At 46.9% G+C, this 24,437-nt stretch overlaps 1 protein-coding gene across 13 annotated transcripts in view; it reads left to right on the forward strand.

Annotated features, from left to right (window-relative positions):
* Positions 1–24,437, forward strand: part of PNISR (PNN interacting serine and arginine rich protein) — a 145,995-nt gene that overhangs the window by 75,186 nt on the left and 46,372 nt on the right. For all 13 annotated transcript variants that reach the window (XM_029595377.1, XM_029595380.1, XM_029595379.1 and 10 more), the window contains 3 exons: positions 12,747–12,884; positions 16,774–16,873; positions 17,536–17,589. In XM_029595377.1, the coding sequence (XP_029451237.1) occupies positions 12,747–12,884; positions 16,774–16,873; positions 17,536–17,589 (292 nt within the window). The remainder of the gene's footprint in view (positions 1–12,746; positions 12,885–16,773; positions 16,874–17,535; positions 17,590–24,437) is intronic.

Genomic DNA, 24,437 nt, shown 5'->3' on the forward strand with positions numbered 1-24,437 from the left:
TTTGCTTCACGGCAATGAATCGTCATTTCCAATACAAGGTTCTTCCATTTGGCCTCTCATCGGCTGCCAGAGTTTTCACGAAATGCGTACCGGTAGCGGTGGCTCACTTACATCACCAAGGTATCCAAATATTTCCCTACCTGGACGACTGGCTTCTAGTTGCACCCAGCCCCTCCATTCTACAGAACATAGAAACATAGAAACATAGAAACATAGAAATGACGGCAGAAGAAGACCAAATGGCCCATCTAGTCTGCCCAGCAAGCTTCACACATATTTTCTCTCATACTTATCTGTTTCTCTTAGCTCTTGGTTCTATTTCCCTTCCATCCCCACCTTTAATGTAGAGAGCAGTGATGGAGCTGCATCCAAGTGAAATATCTAGCTTGAAATATCTAGCCAGATCTGCAGGCCCTAATGGCTGAGGCAGAATTGGACATTGTTGCTATCACAGAAACATGGTTCACAGAATCTCATGAATGGGATACAACAATACCAGGCTACAACTTGTTAAGGAAGGACAGAGAGGATAGAAAAGGGGGAGGTGTGGCTCTTTATGTCAGAAACAACATCCAAGCAACTGAGCTACAAGGAAGTTGGGGTATTGAAGAAGCTCTATGGGTCGACCTAAAAAACGATGACGGAGCATCCATTTATATTGGAGTGGTTTACAGGCCTCCAAACCAAAAGGAAGAGCTGGACAGAGATCTAGTTAAAGACATCCATAAGATAGGTAAGAAGGGAGAAGTGGTGATCGTCGGTGACTTTAATATGCCAGATGTAGACTGGAAAATCCCATCTGCAGAAACTAAAAATAGTAGAGCGATAGTGGATGCCATGCAAGTATCTTTGTTCAAACAAATGGTGTTGGAACCCACGAGAGAAGGAGCTATACTCGACTTAGTGCTCACTAATGCAGATAATGTCTCAGATGTCCAGGTGGGCGCCCACCTCAGCAGCAGTGATCATCAAACGGTATGGTTTAATATCACTAAAATAATAGGGAAAAGAACCACAAAGACCCGAGTTTTACAGTTCAAAAACACAGACTTTGAGGAAATGGGGAACTACCTGGAGGAAGAACTTAAAGGATGGGAGAACGAGAGAGATGTGGATCAGCAGTGGACCAATCTAAAAGGAGCAATCACCAAGGCAACTGCTCTATATGTTAGAAATGTAAAGAAAAGCAAAAGAAAACTGAAACCTATCTGGTTCTCAATGGAGGTGGCTGACAAAATTAAAGCTAAAAGAACAGCATTCAAGAAATATAAAGGATCCCAAAGGGAGGAGCACAAAGAAGAATATTTGTATCAACTGAGGGAGACAAAGAAATTAATCAAGTTGGCAAAGAGTCAAGCGGAAGAGAGGATTGCCAAGGAGATAAAAAATGGTGACAAAACATTTTTCAGATACATCAGCGAAAAGAGAAAGGTCCAAAGTGGTATAGTGAAATTGAAAGGTGGTAATGATCAATGTGTAGAGAGAGACGAAGAAATGGCAGAAATATTAAACGAATACTTCAGCTCTGTGTTCACTAAAGAAGACCCTGGAGAAGGACCATCTCTAAACAACAAGAAACTGGAGGGAAGGGGAATAGATGAAAATCCTTTTACAGTAGAAAATGTGTGGGAAGAACTAAAGAACCTGAAAGTGGACAAAGCCATGGGGCCTGATGGGATTCATCCAAGGATATTGAGGGAGCTCAGAGATGTTCTGGCGGGTCTGCTGTGTGACCTGTTCAATAGATCCCTAGAAACGGGAGTGGTGCCGAGTGATTGGAGAAGAGCGGTGGTGGTCCCGCTTCACAAGAGTGGGAACAGGGAAGAGGCAGGCAACTACAGACCGGTTAGCCTCACTTCGGTGGTGGGAAAAGTAATGGAGTCACTGCTGAAAGAGAGAATAGTCAACTATCTACAGTCTGGAGAATTGATGGACCAGAGGCAGCATGGATTCACCAGGGGAAGATCCTGTCAGACAAATTTGATTGACTTTTTTGACTGGGTAACCAAGGAATTGGATCAAGGAAGAGCACTAGATGTCATCTACTTGGATTTCAGCAAAGCTTTTGATACGGTTCCGCACAGGAGACTGGTGAATAAAACGAGAAGCTTGGGAGTGAGTGCCGATGTGGTGACCTGGATTGCAAATTGGTTGACTGACAGAAAACAATGTGTGATGGTAAATGGAGCCTTCTCTGAAGAGAGAGCGGTTTTAAGTGGTGTGCCGCAAGGATCGGTGTTGGGACCGGTCCTGTTCAATATCTTTGTGAGCGACATTGCAGACGGGATAGAAGGTAAGGTTTGTCTTTTTGCGGATGACACTAAGATCTGCAACAGAGTGGACACGCCGGAAGGAGTGGAGAGAATGAGACGGGATCTAAGGAAACTGGAAGAGTGGTCGAAGATATGGCAGCTGAGATTCAATGCCAAGAAGTGCAAAGTCATGCATATGGGGAGTGGAAATCCGAATGAACTGTACTCGATGGGGGGGGAAAGGCTGATGTGCATGGAGCAGGAGAGGGACCTTGGGGTGATAGTGTCTAATGATGTGAAGACAGCGAAACAATGCGACAAGGCGATAGCAAAAGCCAGAAGAATGCTGGGCTGCATAGAGAGAGGAATATCAAGTAAGAAAAGGGAAGTGATTATTCCCTTGTACAGGTCCTTGGTGAGGCCTCACCTGGAGTACTGTGTTCAGTTCTGGAGACCGTATCTACAAAAAGACAAAGACAAGATGGAAGTGGTACAGAGAAGGGCGACCAGGAAGGTGGAGGATCTTCATAGGATGACGTACGAGGAGAGATTGAAGAATCTAAATATGTACACCCTGGAGGAGAGGAGGAGCAGAGGTGATATGATACAGACTTTCAGATACTTGAAAGGTTTTAATGATCCAAAAACGACAAACCTCTTCCGTAGGAAAATAATCAGCAGAACCAGGGGTCACGATTTGAGGCTCCAGGGAGGAAGATTCAGAACCAATGTCAGGAAGTATTTCTTCACGGAGAGGGTGGTGGATGCCTGGAATGCCCTTCCGGAGGAAGTGGTGAAGACCAGAACTGTGAAAGACTTCAAAGGGGCGTGGGATAAACACTGCGGATCCATAAAGTCAAGAGGCCACCAATGAAGAGTGGGTGACTCGCCAGAATGATGACTATTGACACAATACCCTTATTAAATAAACATACACATGCTTACTGTGACTCCTACATCGCTCTAAGCTTCAACAGCAAGAGGTAATGGAAAAAAGGATTTGCACTCATAAAGAGGGGAGTAGCTGGCTTGTTATGGCGGTTACTACCCCAAACCAAATATGCCTGATACTTCACTTTCAATGCATATACAGCATAGCTCTCTGCTTCAATGACAGGGGAGAAGAATAACTGATACTTCACACATCCAGCAGAGCTCTCTGCTACAACGGCAAAGGAGAAGAAAAAGGGTTCGCACTCAAAACGCGGGGAGTAGCTGGCTTGTTACGGCAGTTACTACCCCAAACCAAATGTGCCTGATACTTCACTTTCCATGCATATCCAGCATGGTTCTCTGCTGCATCGGCATGGGAGAAAGACTGATACATCACGCATTTCCAGCATAGCTCTCTGCTTCAACGGCAGGGGAAAAAAAAAAAACAAAAACAAAAAACTGATGCTTCACGCATATCCTGCATAGCTTCAACGACAGGGATGAAGAAAAAAAAGGATTCGCAATCACAAAGCGAGGAGTAGCTGGCTTGTTACGGCGGTTACTACCCCAACCAAATGCGCCTGATACTTCACTTTCAATGCATATCCAGCATGGCTCTCTGCTTCTACAGCAGGGGAGAAGAAAAAAAAAAACCAACAAGAGCTGTACAACATAGTCTAGGTAAAACAAATAAGCATGGGTGTAGCTTGCTTATCGCGGCGGTTACTGCCCCTACTACCCCTAACTAATCAAGCTAGATATTTCACTTGCATGCAGCTCCATCACTGCTCTCTACATTAATGGTGGGGGTGGAAGGGGAATAGAACAAGGAGCTAAGAGTAACAGATAAGAATGAGAGAAAAAATGTGTGAGGCTTGCTGGGCAGACTGGATGGGCCATTCGGTCTTCTTCTGCCGTCATTTCTATGTTTCTATATATGTTTCTATGATTAGTTTGGGGTAGTAGCCGCCGCAATAAGCAAGCTGCACCCATGCTTATTTGTTTTACCCAGACTATGTTATTAGCCCTTATTGGTTGTTTTTCTTCTCCCCTGCCGTTGAAGCAGGGAGCTATGCTGGATATGCGTGACGTATAAGTCTTCTCCCATGCCGTTGAAGCAGAGAGCCATGCTGGATGTGCATCGAAAGTGAAGTATCAGGCCCATTTGGTTTGGGGTAGTAACCGCCGTAACAAGCCAGCTACTCCCCGCTTTGTGAGTGCGAACCCTCTTTTCTTCTCCCCTGCCGTTGAATCAGAGAACTATGCTGTATATGCATTGAAAGTGAAGTATCAGGCTTATTTGATTTGGGGTAGTAACCGCCGTAACAAGCCAGCTACTCCCCTCTTTGTGAGTGTGAATCCTTTTTTCCACATTTCCTCTTGCTGTTGAAGCTTAGAGCGATGTTGGAGTCAAGCCTGTGTATGTTTATTTAATAAGGGTATTGACTCCAGGCAGTAGCCATCATTCTGGCGAGTCACCCACTCTTCATTGGCAGCCTCTTGACTTTATGGATCCACAGTGTTTAACAATCTCCTAACAACCATTCTATGTTTGGATTCATTGGGGCTACTAATCAATTACGAAAAATCAAATCTGCATCCCATGCAAGTGTTGCAATTCATAGGGGCCACTATAGATACTTTAAGGGACAAGGCTTTCCTTCCCCAGCCAAGGGCTATGGCTCTGCAAGCTCTAGCTCAAATTCTGAGACTCGACCAAGACTCCAGCCAGTCATATATTAACGATTCTGGGACATATGGAGGCGTCAATCTGTGGTTCCCCACACACGACTACACATGAGATGTCTTCAGTGGGGCTTAAAGTCCCAATGGAAACAATTCTCCGACCACCTTTCAACTCTGGTTTCCCTTACCAATAACATGAAGCGGGATTTGGATTGGTGGCTGCAATCAACAGCCCTCACCATGGTAGCTCCTCTACATCCCCTGGTGCATCATATCATACTCACCACAGATGCCTCACCGAAGGGATGGGGAGCTCACCTAACTCGCCTTCAAACTTAAGGCCTCTGGTCGACCTGAGAAAGTACCCAAAAAATAAACCTTTTAGAACTACGAGCGATCCTCAATGCTCTTCAAGCCTTCCAACTACTACAACTACAAGGGAAAACAGTAATGATCCACACGGGCAACCAAGTAGCAATGTTCTATATAATCAAGGAAGGAGGGTCCGTTTCCTGGACAATCTGCAGGGAGGCAATATCCATCTTGGAATGGGCGGCCAACAACTCCATAACCCTTCAGGCAACATACCTACTGGGAATAGACAACACCAAAGCAGACAAACTCAGCAGAATCTTCCATCCCAACAAATGGGAACTTAAACCCAAGGTAGCACTAAGGATCTTCCACACCTGGGGATGGCCATGTATGCATACGGGACAAGGCTACGGTACGCAATTGCAAAGTAACGAACTTCTGCTCCATATATCCCAGCCATGAAAGACTCACACAAGATGTGTTCCTCATGGACTAGTCACAGGTTCATGAAAGGAATGTTATGTCTATGCCTACCGCTGCGTAAACCCCCGGTACCGTGGGACTTGAACCTAATCCTGCAGCAACTCATGCTTCCACCATTTGAACCCCCTGGAAACCTGTCACCCCATGGCATGGAAGGTACTTTTTCCAGTAGCACTCACTTTGGCTAGATGGATTAGCGAGCTTCAAGCTCTAGTCCACTACTCTCCGTACCTAGTTTTCTACCACAATAAGGTGGTGTTACGTCCACATCCGCATTTCCTGCGAAAGTTCGTTTCGGCATTCCACCTAAATCAATCCATAACTTTACCGATATTTCATCCCAGACCTTATATCGATGAGGCTCAATGCCAGCTACATACCCTAGATTGCAAAAGAGCAACAACTCTTCCTCTCGTTTAACCCAATTCCACCGAGATTGCCAGTATCAAAAAGAACATTGTCATCCTGGATTATCAACTGCATTCAGTTTTGCTACCAAAGACAGCTAACAGTTTCACCTAAAGCTCACCAAGTGCAAGCCGTAGCGGCTTCCATTGCCCATCTACGAGATGTGCCAATATTAGACATTTGCAAAGCTGCAGCTTGGTCATCCCTTCATACCTTCACTACAGTTTGGACAAACTCGCATCAGAAGATGCATCCATGGGCAAACAGATACTAACAGCGGGCACCTCCTAAATCCTCCATATCGCCAAGGACTGTCTGCAATATACCTTTGCATCTTGAGCCTACAAGTAACACAATATCTAACAGGCAATAGAGCTCAAGCTGCTAGCGGGGGACTCTCAGACAGCATGGCTAATTCATCCTGTTTATCTATGTGAAAAGAGCACGTTTTCTTACCGTAAACGGTGTTTTCCGTAGATAGGTGAATTAGCCATGCTGACCCTCCCACCTCCCCGGACAGTCTTGCTACTATCTACCTAGCTTTTTCACGGACTGAGGAGATTCTACAGAGGGGAGGGGGAGGTGCCAAGCAGGCACACACTACAGCAAGACTTAAAACTTTACTTTGAGAGCTCCGCCACCTACAGGTCGGGAGGACGTCCCAGACAACATGGCTAATTCATCTGCTATCTACGGAAAGCAAACTTGCTCTTTTTGGAAGGAGAAATTATTCTTTCTAAATTGAAGGAAAATTGAGCCCCACTCTCCTGCAGTGATACCTAAAGGTCCCTCCCCCAGTTGAGAATTCCTGAGGTGATTTCCGAGATCCCTCAGAGGTGTGCCTTCGTCTGGTAGCCGGTTCCCAGCATTGACTTTGCTACTTAAGCAGCTGAAAGACAGAGGATGCAGGAAGCCAAGTGCGGTGATGACCGCCAAAGCCCTCTTCCCCACAGCTGGAGACTGTCTCTCTACTCAGCCAGTAAAAAAAAAAATTTACCTCCCAACTTGGAGACATTTGGAGTCTCCTTGCTTGGCGCACCGTACCAAGATTGTTCCTGATCCTGTTGGCGTAAGGGGAAGTGGGCTGTTGAGCTGCTCCCGGTGAGCTAGGCCCCACTTTAGTCTTGGTCAGCACACCGAGTGGTAGGCCGCGGCAGCACCAGCATCTTGCGTGCGTCTTTGTGCGTGCTGTATTGTCCTCCATAGAACGTCGATGCGCGCGATGTGGCGGCTCTGCGCACACGCCGCATGCATACATACGCACACAACTTACTAAGCACAGAACACCGGAAAAGCCGGGTGCACAGGCTGTGCGTGCATCTCGCCACACTCCGCCTAGGTGCTCAAAATCTGTCCGCATAAAAAAATAAAAAGTGCGAGCCGACAGAACACACAGTTACCACTGCCAATGGCACCGGCAGCCAAGAAACATAAGCACCTTTCTCTCTGTGCTGCTTGTCATATTAGGGCTTCGCAGTCTGACCTGGATATCAACTTAGGTCAGCACTGTGAGGAAGCCCAAGGAGAGATGGCCTTCCCGAACTTTGTTAAGCCATTCAGAGGATGGGTTAGCCGCAGCTTTAACTGGAAGTACCCTGGATCTGAGTACTTCCTTGACTGGGTCATCCATGGGAGAGGGAAATTCAGAGGCACCTACCCCAGTACCCCCTGGGTTAAGCATGGACCCGGCTGCCTTCTCTTGGCTGGAATTTTTCCAGGGTCTACGGGCCTTCATATAGGTGTAGTCTACTACCTCGATTGCTCCGTCCAGACGGAGCCTCAGTTGGTAAGCCTGCCTTCTCCTAGTTTTATCGGCAGACCTCGAGGCATGCCTCGCTTTACCAAGGGCATCCCTGGTAGGGACCCAGATGGCTAAGATGAAAAGGATGATTCGGACCCCTTGGAAGAAGGGGAAATTCCCCCTGGGTTGGAACCGTATTGAACCGTGTTACAGTTTTTTCATAAGACGAATTGCCGGCCTTTGATTCCCAGACCCTGAAGACGCTGGGAGTCCCTGGGACCAATTCCATGACGGAACCAAAGAAGAATCCCATTTTGATCTTCCTACAGAAAGCATCTTGCTACTTTCTGGTACTGGAAGCCATCCAGGAGTTGATTGACCTGGAATGGGATGCCCCAGAAGCAAATTTTAAAGGGGGACGAGTGTTAGAAGCTCTATACCCCCTGGATCTGGCAATGAGAAAGCGTCTGCGTTTCCTTAAAGTGGATGCGCTGGTCTGTGCCGTCTCTATGCGAACAACTATTCCAGTGGAGGGAGGAGTGGCCTTAAAGGATGCGCACGATAGACAGATGGAGTCCATCCTTAAACAAGCCTGTGACGCAGTAGCAATGACCTTGCAAGTTGCTTCTTGTTGTACCTTGGTAGCTCATTCGTGCCTACTCCTCTCTCAGAAGATGGATGACTCCGGAGTGAATTCCAGAGCGATTATGGAACCCGCTGCCGCCTTTTTAGCAGACATGGGCTCAGATTTAGTCCGTACTTTGGCCAGAGGAGTGGCCTCAGTGGTGGCAGCCAGAAGACAGCTGTGGTTGTGAAATTGGTCTGCAGATGCAACCTCCAAGGCCAATCTTACAAAGATGCTCTTTAATGGATCCCTTCTTTTCAGAAATGAATTGGAAAAGCTGGCCAGTAAATGGGGCAAGACTCCAGTCCCCCAGCTAGCGGAAGATAAGAGGAAGCAGTTACAGTGCTCCTTGCCTATGAAGGGCAAATCCAGGGGCTCCCAACATTTTCGCCTGTACAGAAACTCGACATTTCAGAGGTCTCGGCCCTTTGGGAGGTCTCAGTCCTCTTGTAGTCGACAGCCCTAGAGAGGGCCAGGCTCTGGTTCAGGTTTGTCCCGAATCCCCCAAAGAAATTTTGCCAACTCATCCTCGGAACAAGGAGATAGGGGGGGTCGAGATCACTTCGGATAAATGAGTCCTGGAGGTCATACAAGAAGGATATGCGCTGGAATTTCACAGCACTCCTCTGGATATATTCATGACTTCTCCTTGCCACTCCCAGCACAAGAATTGGGCAGTGGAGATTACTCTTTTAAGGCTCCTTTACGATGAGGGCTATAATCCCAGTACCTGCGCTCCAGGAAAATATAGGGCATATTCAATTTATTTCATCATATCCAAGAAGGAAGGTTCCTTTTGCCCCATCCTGGACCTTGAGTGTCAACTGACTTCTACAAGTGAATCATTTCCACATGGAAACCTTACACTCTGATAATGGCTGTACAGTTGGGAGAGTTCTTAACCTCCCTGGACCTATCTGAGGCCTACCTACATATTCCAATCCATCAGGAACACCAACGTTTCCAACGCTTTGCGGTACTGGATCGCTATTATCAGTTCTGTGCGCTGACCTTTGGCCCAGCCACCGCCCCCAGAGCATTTTTTAAGATCATGGTGGTCATTGCAGCAGCATTGAGAAATGAGGGAATCCTGGTGCAATCGTACTTGGATGACTGGTTGATCCGGGCCAAGTCTGTGGAAGAGAGTCTCCAGGTGACCAACAAGGTGACCACCTTGCTTCAGGAACTTGGTTGGGTAGTAAACATGGACAAGAGCAGTCTCAAACCTTCCTAGTCCTTGGACTATCTGGGAGACCAGTTCGACACCAAGCTGGGCAAGGTCTTCCTTCCGACTGCGCAGGTAAGGAAGTTGAAGTCCCAGGTGCATCACTTGATGAACACAATACGCCTGGTGGTGAAGAGCTATCTCCAAGTCCTTGGTTTGATGGCGGCAACCCTGAAGTGGTGCCATGGACGAGGGCACACATGTGGCCACTTCAGTGCTCAATGTTGACATGTTGGAACCTGAAGTCTCAAAACTGTTCAGTTCGCCTCCACTTGCCGATGGGAGTGGTGGCTGCAGGAAGCTCATCTGAGCAGGGGTGTGCCCCTGTCCTCACCGAACTAGCTGGTCCTCATGACAGATGCGAATCTCCGGGGCTGGGGAGCTCACTGTCAGGAACTGTCATCCCAGGGACATTGGACTGAACAAGAGGCCCTCTAGAACATCACCCATCTGGAAGCCCGAGCAGTCAGATTGGCGTTTCTACAATTCAGCCACAGACTCCAGGGTGAAGCAGTCCATGTGATTTCAGACAATGCCTACATCAACCACCAGGGTGGAACCAAGAGCCAGCAAGTGTCACAGGAAATCGATCTCCTTATGGAATGGGCAGAAATACTCAGCCTCCCATATCGCAAGAAATAATCTCAGCCTCCCATATCGCAGGAAAAGACAATGTCAGAGCAGACTTTCTAAGCAGGGAGTGTCTGGATCCAGGAGAGTGGGTGTTGGCCAAAGTCTTTCAACTGATAGTAGATCGCTGGGGTCTCCCGTCCATCGATCTGCTGGCCGTATCTCACAATGCAAAGGTTCCCCGATTCTTCAGTCGCAGAAGAGATTCGTGGTCCCTGGGGATCAACGCTCTCATTCAGACCTGGCCGGGAAGACAAGTTGCTATATGCCTTCTCTCTGACCCTGCCCAGCAGGGGTCACAATCGCAGAATTGAGCACCACAGGCAATTAGTCCTACTAGTAGTTGAGATTGGCCCAGGCGAGCATGGTATGCGGACATGTGGAGACTCCTGGTGTAGACCCCCCTCCTGTGCCTCCCACCGCACAGGGACCTGGTACAGCAGGAACCGGTCCTTCACAAGGATCTGACTCAATTCTGTTTTATGGTCTGTGCCTTGAGAGGGCTTGCCTGATGAAGCAAGTATATTCTGCGGGAGTAATTGCCACCTTACTCCACTCTCGGAAGTTCTCTACATCCCCAGCATATATGTAGGTCTGGAGAGTATTTGAGGCCTGGTGTGAGGATTGCAGTGTCCCACCTTGGGTGGTCAAAATCCTGCTTATTCTGGAATTTTTTAGGATGGCTGGAATAAAGGTTTGGCCCTTAACTTCTTGAAGGTGCAGGTAGTGGCTCTCTCCTGTTTCAGGGGCGCGATGCACAGAATCTCCCTGTCGGCTCATCCAGACGTGGCCCGTTTTCTGAAAGGGGTGAAGCACCTTCAGCCACCCCTACAATGGCCGGTTCCCTTGTAGAATCTTAATCTAATATTGGAATTTTTGGCAGGCCCTCCTTTCAGCCACTGTGCAGTCTTTCCTTGCGTTTGTTAACTTTGAAAACGATGTTCCTGGTGGCTATATGCTCAGCATGTTGCATCTCTGAACTGCAGGCATTGTCGTGTCGGGAACTGTTCCTCTGAATGACTCCAGAAGCATTACAGCTTTGTACCGTTCCATCCTTCTTGCTCAAGGTAGTCTCGGAGTTTCATTTGAATCAGGCCATTTCGTTGCCATTCTTAGATAAGCACAAGGATGCAAAGGAATGCTGCCTCCTCCGTCATTTGAATGTCAGTAGACTTTTGGTGCAGTGTCTGGAAGTTTCAGAACCAGTCCGGAAGACATACAGGCCTGTTTGTCCTTCATGGTACAAAGAAGCAGGGCGAACCAGCTTCATGGGCTACCATAGCTCGCTGGATTAAGGAGGTGATCATGGGAGCCTATGTGGAGGCAGGAAAGCCATTACCTTTTCAAGTTAAAGCTCATTCCACTAGGGGTCAGGCAGTCTCATGGGCGGAAGTTAGACTATCTCCCACCGATATCTGCCGAGCTGCGACATGGTCCTCCTTGCACACCTTCTCCAGGTTCTGTCGCCTGGGCGTACAGGCCCGAGAGGATGCAGCATTTGCAAGGGCGGTGTTAACTGGACCGCGGGCAGCCTCTCGCCCTGTTCGGGAGTAGCTTTTGTTCATCCCATTAATCCTGAGTCTATCTGGCTACATGCCAGGAAATGGAGAAATTACTTACCTGGTAATTTAGTTTTCCTTAGTGGAGACAGATGGACTCAACATCCTGTTCTTGGCTTCCCAAGAACCTTGCCAAGGATTTGCCCATGGAGTAGATATCGAATCCAAGAGATTACTAGTAAGTCTTCATCCAGTCCCTAGATCAGGGCACCTATATTCTTATTGGGGTTCACTGTTTGGTTGAGTACAGTTTAGGTTATCCATTTTTAATCATATTTTTAATCATTTTTTCACTAGTGGGTCCAAAGTGGCTTTTGAAGAGAATACTGAGGGCTGAGGTCACTGCAAGGGTATATGTAGGGTGATGTCAGCTTTGAAATCTGACTCAGTCTCCATCTGCCAGCAGGGGAGCATAATTGGTCCTGAGTCTCTCTTATCTACACTAAGGAAAGCAAAATTATCAGGTAAGTAATTTCTCCAGTAGTGGGGTCAGACTCCTTGCTAAGACCACAAAGCTGTGTGCTTCAGCACAGGGTATTCAAGTTTAAAAATCAGTCAGTCAGGTCTTGGCATGCCATGGAGGTGGTGTGCTCTCGACCAGGGGTAGAGGGAAGACTACTGTCACGTCTTCAAGGAGACCCCCCTCCAGCCCTTTGGACCACATATGTTACCTAATGTCATCTGCATTGGGAGGGGGAGCAAGTGTCAAAAATGGAGTGGGGAAAAAGAGAAAATATGCAAATGGAAAAATCCATCCAAAACTTCAGGAAAAATGTCATTCCCTGCCATCAGCCTTCTCATGCTTCTAGCAAGGCTGATAAGCAAGGCTAAAGTAAATTTATTATAAATGCAGATATTCCCTGGAAATATGTGTTGTATGCTTTTATAGGACAGTGATGAGGAGGAAGAAGACGAGGAAAATGTAGAGGCTGCTAGTACTGGAAAAGTAAGCAGAAGTCCATCACCAGTGCTTCAGGAGGAGCAGAGTGAACCAGAAATGACAGATGAAGAAAGAGAGTATCAGATGGTACAAATGCTTCCTCAGTTAACATGCAGAAGTTACTGAAGACTTTCCTGTTTTCTCTTTAGTTGCAGTTACAGTATTATCCATGCTGTCAGATTTTTTTCCTAGAATATTTAGTAAATTGTGCATGACATATTAATGTTGGTGAGACTCAATAACTGCTGCTATTCATGATAATAGAAAATTTTCATCCTGCATTTCTGCTTTTATTTTTGGCATCATTTTTATCCCTACTTATGAGAGTAAAAAAAAATAAAATGCTGCCACCAAAATGAATATACTGCAAATGGCAAAACAAAAGTGAACAAAATTTCTAAATTAAAATTCCTTTATTTAAGGTGCTGTTCAGTGTCAGTGCTACTTTGTGAGAGATCAAGGGTTCTATTTTCTAAGGCAATCTGCTGGTTGAGGCTGGGAATGCTGCAAAGACTGTGCTCTAAGCATCTGGGGTGGAGCAGGGAGAGACCCAGCCAGACTCATGTTGTCTATGTGCCAGGTTCTGGAAGGAGTCAGGGTCTCTGGCAAAAGGCTTGTCACTACAATGATTGAGCTTGATAGAAGAGAGTAAAAATGAAATTTTCTTCCTCCCCTCTGGCTGATAATGACATAACCCTAATAGATGCTGTTTCCAGTTGGAAGCCAAGAGGAGCAAGAGGAAATTGCAGAGCCAAACCTGCCTCCTCCAGCGCTTTTAGACTGAGTGCTTTTCAGCCGATGGATTCATGAGCAGTAGCGCACAAGAAGCCTGACTCCTCCTCTTGGCTCCAGTGAAATAAGTGACTGTCTTTGAAATCCACTTCCAACTAAGTAGCTCTGTCAGCCACCATTATTTTAGTGTCCCAGTCTGTGTGTAATGTGTGTTGAGTTTAATTTGTTGGATCAGTAATTCTGGAAGAACAAATAGAAATGGGGAATTGATAGAAATAGTCAAAATTTAGCAAGTTTCAATAAAATTATAGGAAGATGCAATTTTCCTTTGAAAAATAAATTCAGGGACAGGTGATCATGATATGGAATTGGAAGGAGGGAAGTTCAGAGGAGACAAGTGGAAATAACTTATTTATTGAGAGGGCAATAGATGTCTGGATTCTCCTGAGAAATGCAAGATGGCAGTCCTCACATGTAGATGGAGTCTAATCCGGAGCTCTTACATCAACATTTTTAGAAATTTGACTATGAGCATGCCACTATACCACAAGGGGACTACTTAAATCTCTTCTTTTCTACGGAGCCTATTTGTGGCTCCTCACTCTTTTGCATCTAATCCTGTTCCTTCCTGGGAGTAATGTCGCAGAATTGTTCATTGCGAGGCCTTGTGGTCTTGTTTTGTTTCCCGGTAGTTTCTTAGGTTGTTTTTTTGGGTGGGTTTTTTTTTTTCTGATTTCGTTCCATCTCGATGCCAAGTCAGTGCACTGTCTGTGCCAACAGGCATTGAATTGCCTGCCAGACAAGAAAGATAGTCAAAAAGTGAATGCAAACAAAAGCAATCCAGTCATCAAAATAGCATTCAACTTGAATTTAAACTTGTTTATAATTCACATTTACGGTAATAGAAAACATACTCTAACAGAGAAACGGATATTGCAAATAAGTGGCTGCAGAAAGGACCATCATAACACCCGTATATGCAGGTTAGTTTCAGCACAAAATGCCCGGGTCATAATTTAATCATTGGTCCATCATTTTAACATGTATAAAATGTTCTTTCTTTCAATTTTTTATAATTTACTCTTTTTATTGAATATTTCACTTTATAATTACAAATTCACATTTCTGTGCATAATAGAGGTAATTCAGTGTGACAACTTATCATAAAACAAATACAAGAATAACATTCCATTCCAAATACATAAAATTTAGCCATTGCACTAATACAAATAATAGAGGGAGCCAAAAGCAAAAAAGAAACAAAGTACCAACACATAATCTCAGAGAGAAGAAGCTTCTACTATTTGATCTGGCCTTTCTACTACTGATATAGCTTTACCAAAATTTACCTCACTTTTGTCCCTCAAAAATATATCCAGGTTTAAAGGTTCCGAAAAGACATACTTTTTTCCTTGAAAATTATTAAAACATTTACTAGGATATTTCAAATAAAAAGATGCACCTATTTCTAAAGTTTTATTTTTCAAGGAGAAATTTTTTTTCTCCTTGCCTTGGTAGGCTTGGAGACATCAGGAAATACGAATACCTTCTGCCTGCAGAATAGTATATCTTTGTTTTTAAAGAACTTATCAAGAATGAATTCTTTATCCTTTTCTAAAACAAAAGAAACAAATAATGTTGCCCTCTTATTTATCAAATCAATGGAATCTTCCAAAAAAGTAGATACACCTGGTGTACTCTCCTCCTCTCTCCCAGGTGTATTAGTTGTTTGGGCAGGGAAATAAAAATTTTTTTTAGATCAAAGGTATCTCTTCACATGCCAAATTTTCCCTTAGATATTTTGAAAACTCCTCATAGGGTGAGAGTAAGCTAGTAAGTGGAAAATTTACGTAACGTAAGTTTTTTATTGTGATGAAATTTTCTATGTTCTCTAATTCAGCATGTAAAACCATATTATCAGATGTATAATGATTTTCCAACATTTTTACATTTTGTAATTCTAATGTCATGTTTTCAACTAAGTAAGACCTCTACATCCTTTAATCTTTTCCCTTGTTCCTGTATAACAAATTTATTCCCATTAGCTCTTGCACTAAAGGAAGAATTCATCTGTGACACATTTGAATCTAGCTTTATCAGCATCCTCCAAAGATCACCCAGGGTTACATTAGATTCTTCCATGGCATTAACCCATGCACTATTTATGTTAATCGTTAAGAGTTCCTTCACTTGCTTCCTGCTGTTCTAGCTCCAAGCAGGGAGGTGTTGCATTTTTCGGTGACTGAGAGAGAATTTCAAAGCCACTTACATTTGCAGCTTCTCTTTTGACGGAGATTCCTCCTGGGGGCTGAGAGGCGTAGGTCCTATGCTAGGAGTTAAGGAGGCATCCAATGAGTCTCCCTCACAGTCCTTTTGTGGCAAATTACTCCTGCTTACATGGGGCTGTTTTTTTGCGGAGCCAGAGAGGATGTCACAAACTTGGCTTTTCTTTTACGCCCCATATAAACATCATACATCAAAAGGCGATCAAAGCGGATCTAAGCCGCGAGCACGCCCCTTCGGCTTGTGCGGCTTAGGCGGCGCGCCAGTGGCTGCAGTGCGCCGCAGTTCCGCGGGCTTTTAAGCGCGTGGTCTCTGGCTGATGATGTCGGCGTCGAGGAAGTCCAGCAGTTGATAGCTGGATTTTAATTAGTCTCCACTCCGTGGAGCCAGGCAGGTTGGTGACAGCCCCTCTCTCTCCACAATTGTCGGCCCCACTCTCACCTCAAATCCACAGGCTTTTAAGCTTGCGGTCTCTGGCTGATGATGTCAGCATCGAGGGAGTCCCACAGCTGATAGTCGGATTTTAATTACTCTCCGCTCCATTGAGCCAGGCAGGTTGGTGGCAGCCCCTCTTTCTCTACCATCGTCGGCTCCCTTGTTCAATTTTTTAAAGTTTTTCTTAAATGCAAATTAAAAAAGGCCACTCCCCTTAGTGATTAGAAGTACCGGCAGCAGCAGTGCTTATTATCAATGCACCCTCAAGGTGATATCCATATCTTTATGGAGACTCAAATCGCCAGCCATTTTGGACATTTCTACAGGACCAATACTGCTGCTAAACTCTATGTATAAAGTTCAAATCCTGCAGGTCTGTGTGAATTCAAATTGTCAAGATACATTTTTATGAAACCAGATAGGGTTTTGGGGTTTTTTTTTGTTTGTTTAATGTAACTAACTCGTATTTATATGTTAATTGCAGGGCCTGCTTTCTAAATATGTTTTGTGAACCTCTTTTCTTTAGATGTTCTTGACAAAAATGCTGCTAACAGAAATTCTTTTAGATGTCACAAATGAAGAAATTTCAACTGTGGCTAAAGAGGTACACCGAAAGGCAACAAAAGGTAGACTTTTTTCTTCCTGCTACTGCTTCTTAAAATGAGTGACTCTAGTAGTTATGTCCAAAACAATTTAAAAATTGGCTCAGACTCACTAATACTCTCTCCTATGAGTTAGCTTTTTTGTGGTGCACTGACTAAAAATTAAAGTGCTACACTTTTTTATTGCTATTTATTTCTAGTGTTTGTCTTATGACAAGTAAATGTCAGTGTAAGTTCCTTCTATTACTCTGTAATGATAACTAACTAAGCAAAATGGGAAAGGTCGTGGCATGTAATGACGAGTTATTGGCTCAATAGTTCTCGTCAGTAAGTAAAATACATTTAGAAATATTTGGTTCCCCCCCCCCCCCCTTTTGCTATCTCTAAAACATAACTTGATCTACTTTAGAATTTAATCAGTCACTCAAGTGTTTATTTAAAGCATGGAACTAATTTTGATTGCAACGTTTTAAAATTCTGTAGTTGCCAAAATATATTTAAAACAACAAAAAAAAAAAGCTCTGAACTTCTCAGACTGTATTTATGGATGTTATGTTTTTAACCTTTCTTCTCTCCCCCACAAAGCAGCACTAGTAATAGCTTTAACAATGCCATAGAATCTCATGAATATGAAATCGTGGCTGTTTGTGTTAACATGTTGTTCCTGTTGTTGATGTGATACAAAGCTCCTGCAAAACAGCTGGCACAGTCCAGTGCACTGGCTTCCCTCTCTGGACTCGGTAAGTAAGTTTGTACTCTGCAAAAGGGCTAACAGGGGAACGGGATCTTTATCTTGCATCTCTGTTAGTTAATATTTGCCATTTTAAAGAATGAACATATCCTGCTTGTATGTGTATTGGACAGCACCATCGTTTCAGGATTTTTTTTTGACTAGCAAGTTTCCAGTTCCTGTTTATTTTGGGGCTAATGCACTAAATATGTTTTCCTATTCTGTCCCAATGAGAGAAATGCTTAGTGCATCTGACCCTTTCCCTGTACGTACCAGGATCAGTGCAGACCGCTGGTTTGTCTTTCCCTTCCAGCAGAGGGAGTCAGAGAAAAAAACTGAAAAGGCACCCCTCTTAACCTGGTGTGTCACCTGCGATCCCTCAATATTTTCTCTGACTCTCAGCAGAAGGGTTGACAGAACCTGCAGTCCTGATTTTTCAATTTCTTTAAATTTAGTTACTTTTTTTTTTTTTTTTAACAGAGTTCTAAGGCTCTGGATGCTTTAGTTAACACCTTTGGCCTCAGCAAGTTGGTTGTATAAAAAAAAAAAAAAGCTCAGTGCGGTTTTATTTTCCCAGGCTTTTCACTCAGCAGGTAGAGGTAAGGCAGGGGCTGGCAGCTCTAAAAACCTTGTTCCTGGAGGGCCGTCTCTCTCTGGAGGGGGATTAACTGGTGGGCTGGTCCCCTCCCCTCGGTGCCCCGAGACCAGTTTCCTCGGGTGCTGCAGCGTTCCCAGAGCTCCGGAAGGCCGCGAGTCGGCAGGGTATTTTAAGTTCTTCCTTTTTCTTTCCTACCACGCTGTTTGGACCCCCCCCCCGGGATGCCACTAGGGCTATCGTGCTTAGCATGTGGGGAAGCGGGGTTGCGTCTCTCGCAGCCCCGCCTTCCCACATGTGCCCGCTGCCTCCCCGGGGGGGAGGGCTCGTCCAGGGGAGATTTTGGGCTCATTTTGCCACGAGGCGTGGAATGGCAATTGCATCCTGGTCTGTCGCCGGCGAGCGCGGGAACGGCGGCCATTTTGTCGGAGCCCTGCCTGCTGACTGGGGGAGAGGATTCTCCGATTTCTCCTCCCAGTTTGAGTCCCATTCGACCGCGCGATCCGGGGCCCGCCCCCTCGGGGAGCCCGGTCCTCCTCCTCCCTCCTCCTCCTCACCTGTCGGATCCCTTAAAGGGCCAGTCCGTTTTTTCTTCAAAATTTATTTTACTTATGCATAAGGCTTTTTTGGAGGCAGAAGCTCATCAGCAGGATGAGCAGCCCCCTCCTGCGAAGATTGTGCTGCAGGACACGTCTCTGGATGCCCTTTCGGCTCCTGGGGGGCCTCCGGATCCTGCTCCCTTGGGATCTTTTCTGGATTCTCTCCTCCAAGACCTAGATGGGGGTGTTGATGAGTCCGCTCCAGTAGAGGGGGATGACTCCGGGTTTCTCGGCTGTTTCGCCGGGAGGAATTGGATCCCTTGATCCCCTATGTCCTGGAGGAACTGGAAGTGGAGGCACCAGTCCCCAGTTTGGAGCCAGTTAAGGGGGGAAACCAGTACTCTCGGGGCTGCGGGCCCTGCCCCAAACTTTTCCTTTCCACCCAATGCTTAAGCAGTTGGTCACTCGGGAGTGGGAATCTCCGGACACAACCCTGCGGGTGGGACGGGCAATGGACAAACTCTACCCTTTACCCAAGGAAGCCTTGGATATCCTCAGGATTCCCAAGGTGGACGCGTCGGTTACTGCGGTCACCAAGCGGACCACCATTCCTGTTACGGGAGCGACGTTTCTTAAGGACTTACAGGATAGGCGGCTAGAAGTCGTCCTCAAGCGCATTTTTGAGGTGTCAGCGCTCTGTGTTAGAGCAGCGGTCTTCAGTAGCCTCATGCAGCAAGCGATCCTCGGGTGGGTACAGCAAATGCTCACATCACAGGTGTTGCCGCCAGAGGAAACAGATCAGGCAAATAGGATGGAGTCTGCGGTAGCTTACACAGCGGATGCCTTATATGATCTGTTGCGGGCGTCTTCACGCAACATAGCCACTGCAGTTTCAGCTAGACTGCTTCTCTGGCTCCAGAACTGGTCCGCGGACGTTTCTTCCAAAACTCAGTTGGGCAATATTCCTTTTAAGGGAAAATTGTTGTTTGGGGAGGAACTTGACGCCCTTATTAAGTCTCTTGGGGGAGAAAAATGTGTATAAATTGCCAGAAGACAAGCCTAAGTCTTCCAGGCCCTTTAGGGCAGCGCGTTACCGTTTCTGAGGACAGCGCAGATTTCGGCAGTCGCGGCCGCCCGCTTTTCCCGCACAACAACAGACTCAGAGAGCTGAGTCTTGGCCTACTTCCTTTTGTGGTCGGAGGCCATTTCGGGAGGGAGGCTCTCAAGGGGCCACCGGAGGTAAGCAGTCCCAATGAAGGTGTTCCGACCCTCTCCCCGGTTCCCATGGTAGGAGGTCATCTCTCCCTGTTTCTCGAGGAGTGGGTCAGGATCACGTCGGACCAGTGGGTCCTCAATATCATTGCCCACGATTATGAGTTGGATTTTGCCTGCCCGTTAAGGGATTTTTTTCTGATTTCTCCCACCGGCTCTCTGACCAAGCAAGAGGTAGTCGGGCAAACCCTGAGTCGCTTGAAATCCCTGGGGTCTATTGTTCCGGTCCCTCCAGAAGAGCGCAGGGCCGGCAGGTACTTCATCTATTTCATAGTCCCGAAGAAGGACGGGTCCTTCCAGTCAATATTGGATCTCAAGGCAGTCAACCGAGCACTTCGAGTTCCCTGATTTTCGCATGGAGACTCTACGGTCGGTCGTTGCGGCCGTCCAGTCAGGAAAATATTTGGCCTCTTTGGATCTGACCGAGGCATATCTTCACATTGGGATACGCGAGCGCCATCAGCGGTTCTCCGGTTCATGGTCCTGGGGGAGCATTATCAGTTCCAAGCTCTTCCGTTCGGCTTAGCGACAGCGCCTCGGGTCTTCACCAAGGTGTACTGGTAGTCGTAGCAGCGGCCCTCCGGCGGGAGGGTATCTTGGTTCACTCATACCCGGACGATTGGCTCATCCGGGCCAAATCGGAGAGTCTCTGTCGGGAAGCAGTGAGCAAGGTTCTACTCTAGCTCCAGTCCCTTGGTTGGGTGGTCAACTTTGCCAAGAGCCAGTTGGTACCATCTCAGGTTCTCAACTTCCTGGGAGCACACTTCGACACCTTGGTAGGCAAGGTCTTCCTCACTCGGGAGAGGAGGCTCAAGGTAGTGGCGCAGATCCTTCGGCTCATGTCCTTACCCCCCTGCCCATAGTATGGGATTATTTGCAGGTTCTTGGTTCCATGGCGTCTACTCTGGAAGTGATTCCCTGGGCATGGGCGCATATGAGACCATTACAACGCACATTGCTTTCTCGGTGGGATCCGAAATCTGAGGAGTTTCGCCTGCCTTTGCCAGTGATGGAACCAGCCAGGTCCAGTCTCGATTGATGGTTGATTCCGGCCCACTTGTTACAGGGGATGGACCTAGAGGAGCCGCAGTGGGTAATAATTACGATGGATGCCAGCCTCACTGGTTGGGGAGCAGTTTGCCAGTCACAATCCGCTCAGGATCGTTGGACAAGTTATCAGGTGACATGGTCGCCTGATAACACGTAATGCCAGACGTGGTACACCTGGCGTTACGTGTTTTTCTCCCTCTGGTAGCTCAGTGTGCGGTGCGAGTCTTGTCAGACAACGCGACGACGGTAGCTACATCAACCGCCAAGGGGGAACCAGGAGCCGGTCGGTGGCCTGGGAGGCCGAAAGGCTCATGACGTGGGCAGAGCGACATCTGGTCCGGTTGGCGGCCTCGCACATAGCCGGGGTGGACAACGTGCAGGCAGACTTTCTCAGCCGCCAGCATCTAGATCCCGGCGAGTGGGAATTATCCGCAGCTTTCCGGCTGATCACTCGTCGTTGGGAGGTTCCACACCTCGACCTGATGGCATCTCGGACAAATACAAAGGCGCCCCGGTTTTTCAGTCGTCGGAGAGACCACGGGTCAGAAGGAGTGGATGCTCTCGTCCTTCCGTGGCCTCGCGGTGTACTGCTGTATGTGTTTCCACCTTGGCCACTAGTGGGCAAGATCGTGCGTCGGATAGAGAACCACGTGGGGTCTGTCATTCTTGTAGCCCCAGAGTGGCCCCGAAGGCTGTGGTTTGCGGATCTGATCTCGTTGGCGATCGGTCCGGTGAGTCTCACCCACCTTCCGAATCTCCTTAGACAAGGTCCAGTATTTTTCGATCGAGCGGATCGCTTTTGTCTAGCGGCCTGGCTTATGAGAGGAGGCAATTGAGGAAGAGGGGATATTCGGATTCGGTTATTTCTACCCTCTTGCAAGCACGGAAATCGTCCATGTCGTTGGCCTATATTCGTGTTTGGAGAGTTTTTGACTCTTGGTGCCAAGGTTTGAACGTCCCCCCGCGTCTGGCTTCGGTGGCCCACATCCTAGCCTTCCTGAAGGAGGGACTGAAGAAAGGTCTAGCTTACAGTTCTCTCTGGACGCAGGTCGCGGCACTGGGTTGCCTGCGGGCAGGATTGATGGCTTTTCACTGGCAGCTCATCCAGATATGTCCTGTTTTTTTTGAAAGGGGCCAAGCATTTGCTCCCGCCGGTACGACAAATTTGTCCTGCCTGGAGCTTGAATTTAGTTCTCAAGGACTTATGTGGTCTTCCTTTTGAGCTCCTCCGGCAAGCTACGTTGAAGGATTTGACACTCAAGACTGTTTTTTTTGATAGCCATTACCTCCGCACAGCGAATTTCAGAGCTTCAAGCTTTGTCGTGTTGAGATCTGTATCTTCGTATTTCTGATTCTGGAATTTCGCTGCGGACTGTTCCCTCCTTGCCCAAGCTGGTATCGGCTTTTCATGTCAATCAGATGGTAGAGTTACCGGCCTTCCCAAATTTGGATCTGACTTCTGCGACGGATAAGGATCTGCATAAGTTGGATGTGCGCCGGATTCTCCTTCGCTATCTAGAGGTGACCAATGCTTTTTGATTATCGGATCATTTGTTTGTCTTGTTGGCTGGTCCTGGACGGGGACACAAGGCATCCAAAGCTACAGTTGCTAGGTGGTTGAAGGAGGCCATTTCCTCCACTTATCTTTGCGCAGGGCGTGCCATACCAGAAGGCTTGAAAGCGCACTCTACCAGGTCTCAAGCGGCCTCTTGGGCAGAGAGCCAGTCTGTCTCACCGCAGGAGATTTGTAGAGCAGCCACTTGGAAATCCTTGCATACTTTTGCGAAACATTATCGTGTGGACGTCTGGGATCCGGAGGTCGACTGTTTTGGCAGCAGTGTTCTTCGTGCGGGACTCTCCAGATCCCACCCCAATTAGGGCAGCTCTGGTACTTCCCAGCGGTCTGGACTGATCCTGGTACGTACGTACAGGGAAAGGAAAATTGGTTCTTACCTGCTAATTTTCGTTCCTGTAGTACCAAGGATCAGTCCAGACACCCACCCTTGGGTTTTTTGGAGAGTCCATTTTGTCTGTATGTTTTCTTTCTTCTTACCTCGGCAGAGTTCTTTACAGGCATGGGAAGGAATCTTCTTGATATGTAATGTGGTGGTACGGTTTGTTTATTTTACCGCGCGTATTGTTGTAGCTATTGGTTGTTATGTTTGGGGATTTGTTCTCCTTTATTGGTTATTCTGCTTTAATATCGTTTATACTGAGGGATCGCAGATGGCACACCAGGTTAAGAGGGGTGCCTTTTCAGTTTTTTTCTCTGACTCCCTCTCCTGGAAGGGAGACATAACCCAGCGGTCTGGACTGATCCTTGGTACTACAGGAACGAAAATTAGCCGGTAAGAACCAGTTTTCCTTTGTATACTACTTTGATTTAGTCTGACACATTGGAAAGTCACTGAAGTAAACTGTTACTATTTTCCCATTTTACTGATCCAGTCTGAGTTAAAAAAAATTGATGTTCATATAAGATGTAATATGTAGTAAGTGTTAGGGGATTAGCCATAAAAGACATCTGAATTTTCAGACTGACTTACACATCTTTTCTTAGTTGTGAATGAGCAAGCATGTCTATACTACACCCACACATACCTTTGCTTTGAATGAGTTTTTTTTTATGTGATATGCAATCCAGTTCTCACAGGACAAGCAGGATGGTTGTCCTCACAAATGGGTGACATCGAGGATGGAGCCCACCACGGAAAACTTCTGTCAAAGTTTAAACAGAACTTTGACTGGCCCCTTCTGGGCATGCCCAGCAAGGCACTGACCCTGCAGCCAGCAGGGGTCTCCCTTCAGTCTTCTTTTTTTCCGCGCAGCAGTTGCCACGCGGTGAAAGGAGCTCTCTAACCACGTTCCTGACAGGAATTTGGAAGTTAATTTCCTAAGAAAATTTGCCCCTCAGGGGTCTCCCTTCGACAAATTTTTAGTCATCTTACGGAACCCGGTAAGTTTTTTGCCTTTTTCCATCGACTACCGTCGATTTTGGCCCTTGAGGCCTGTTGGCACTTACCGATCCCCAGCCTAAATTTTGGCTTCAGGCCATGGCAACGGGGTTCCGCCGTTGTCCGGATTGTACCCGGACTATGTCCATCACAGACCCCCACAGGGTTTGTGTAATGTGTTTGGGTAGTGAGCATGATGTCCTGACTTGCACCAAATGTGCCTTAATGACACCCAAGGGTCGCAAAGCCAGGATGGAGAAGATGGGGCTCCTCTTCCATGCACCCACCCCAACGCCATCGATAGCATCGACGTCATCGGAACCGGCACCGTCGAAGTTGTACCATCATCGTCAACCCTTCGGTGACCGTCCGCCATCGATCGCTTCTCGGCCGTCGACTCCCGTCCCTTCCCCGGATGGGCGAGGGGATCGGAAGGAAAAGCACCGCC

This window comes from Rhinatrema bivittatum, chromosome 3 (genome assembly GCF_901001135.1).
Source record: "Rhinatrema bivittatum chromosome 3, aRhiBiv1.1, whole genome shotgun sequence".
Lineage (NCBI taxonomy): Eukaryota > Metazoa > Chordata > Amphibia > Gymnophiona > Rhinatrematidae > Rhinatrema > Rhinatrema bivittatum.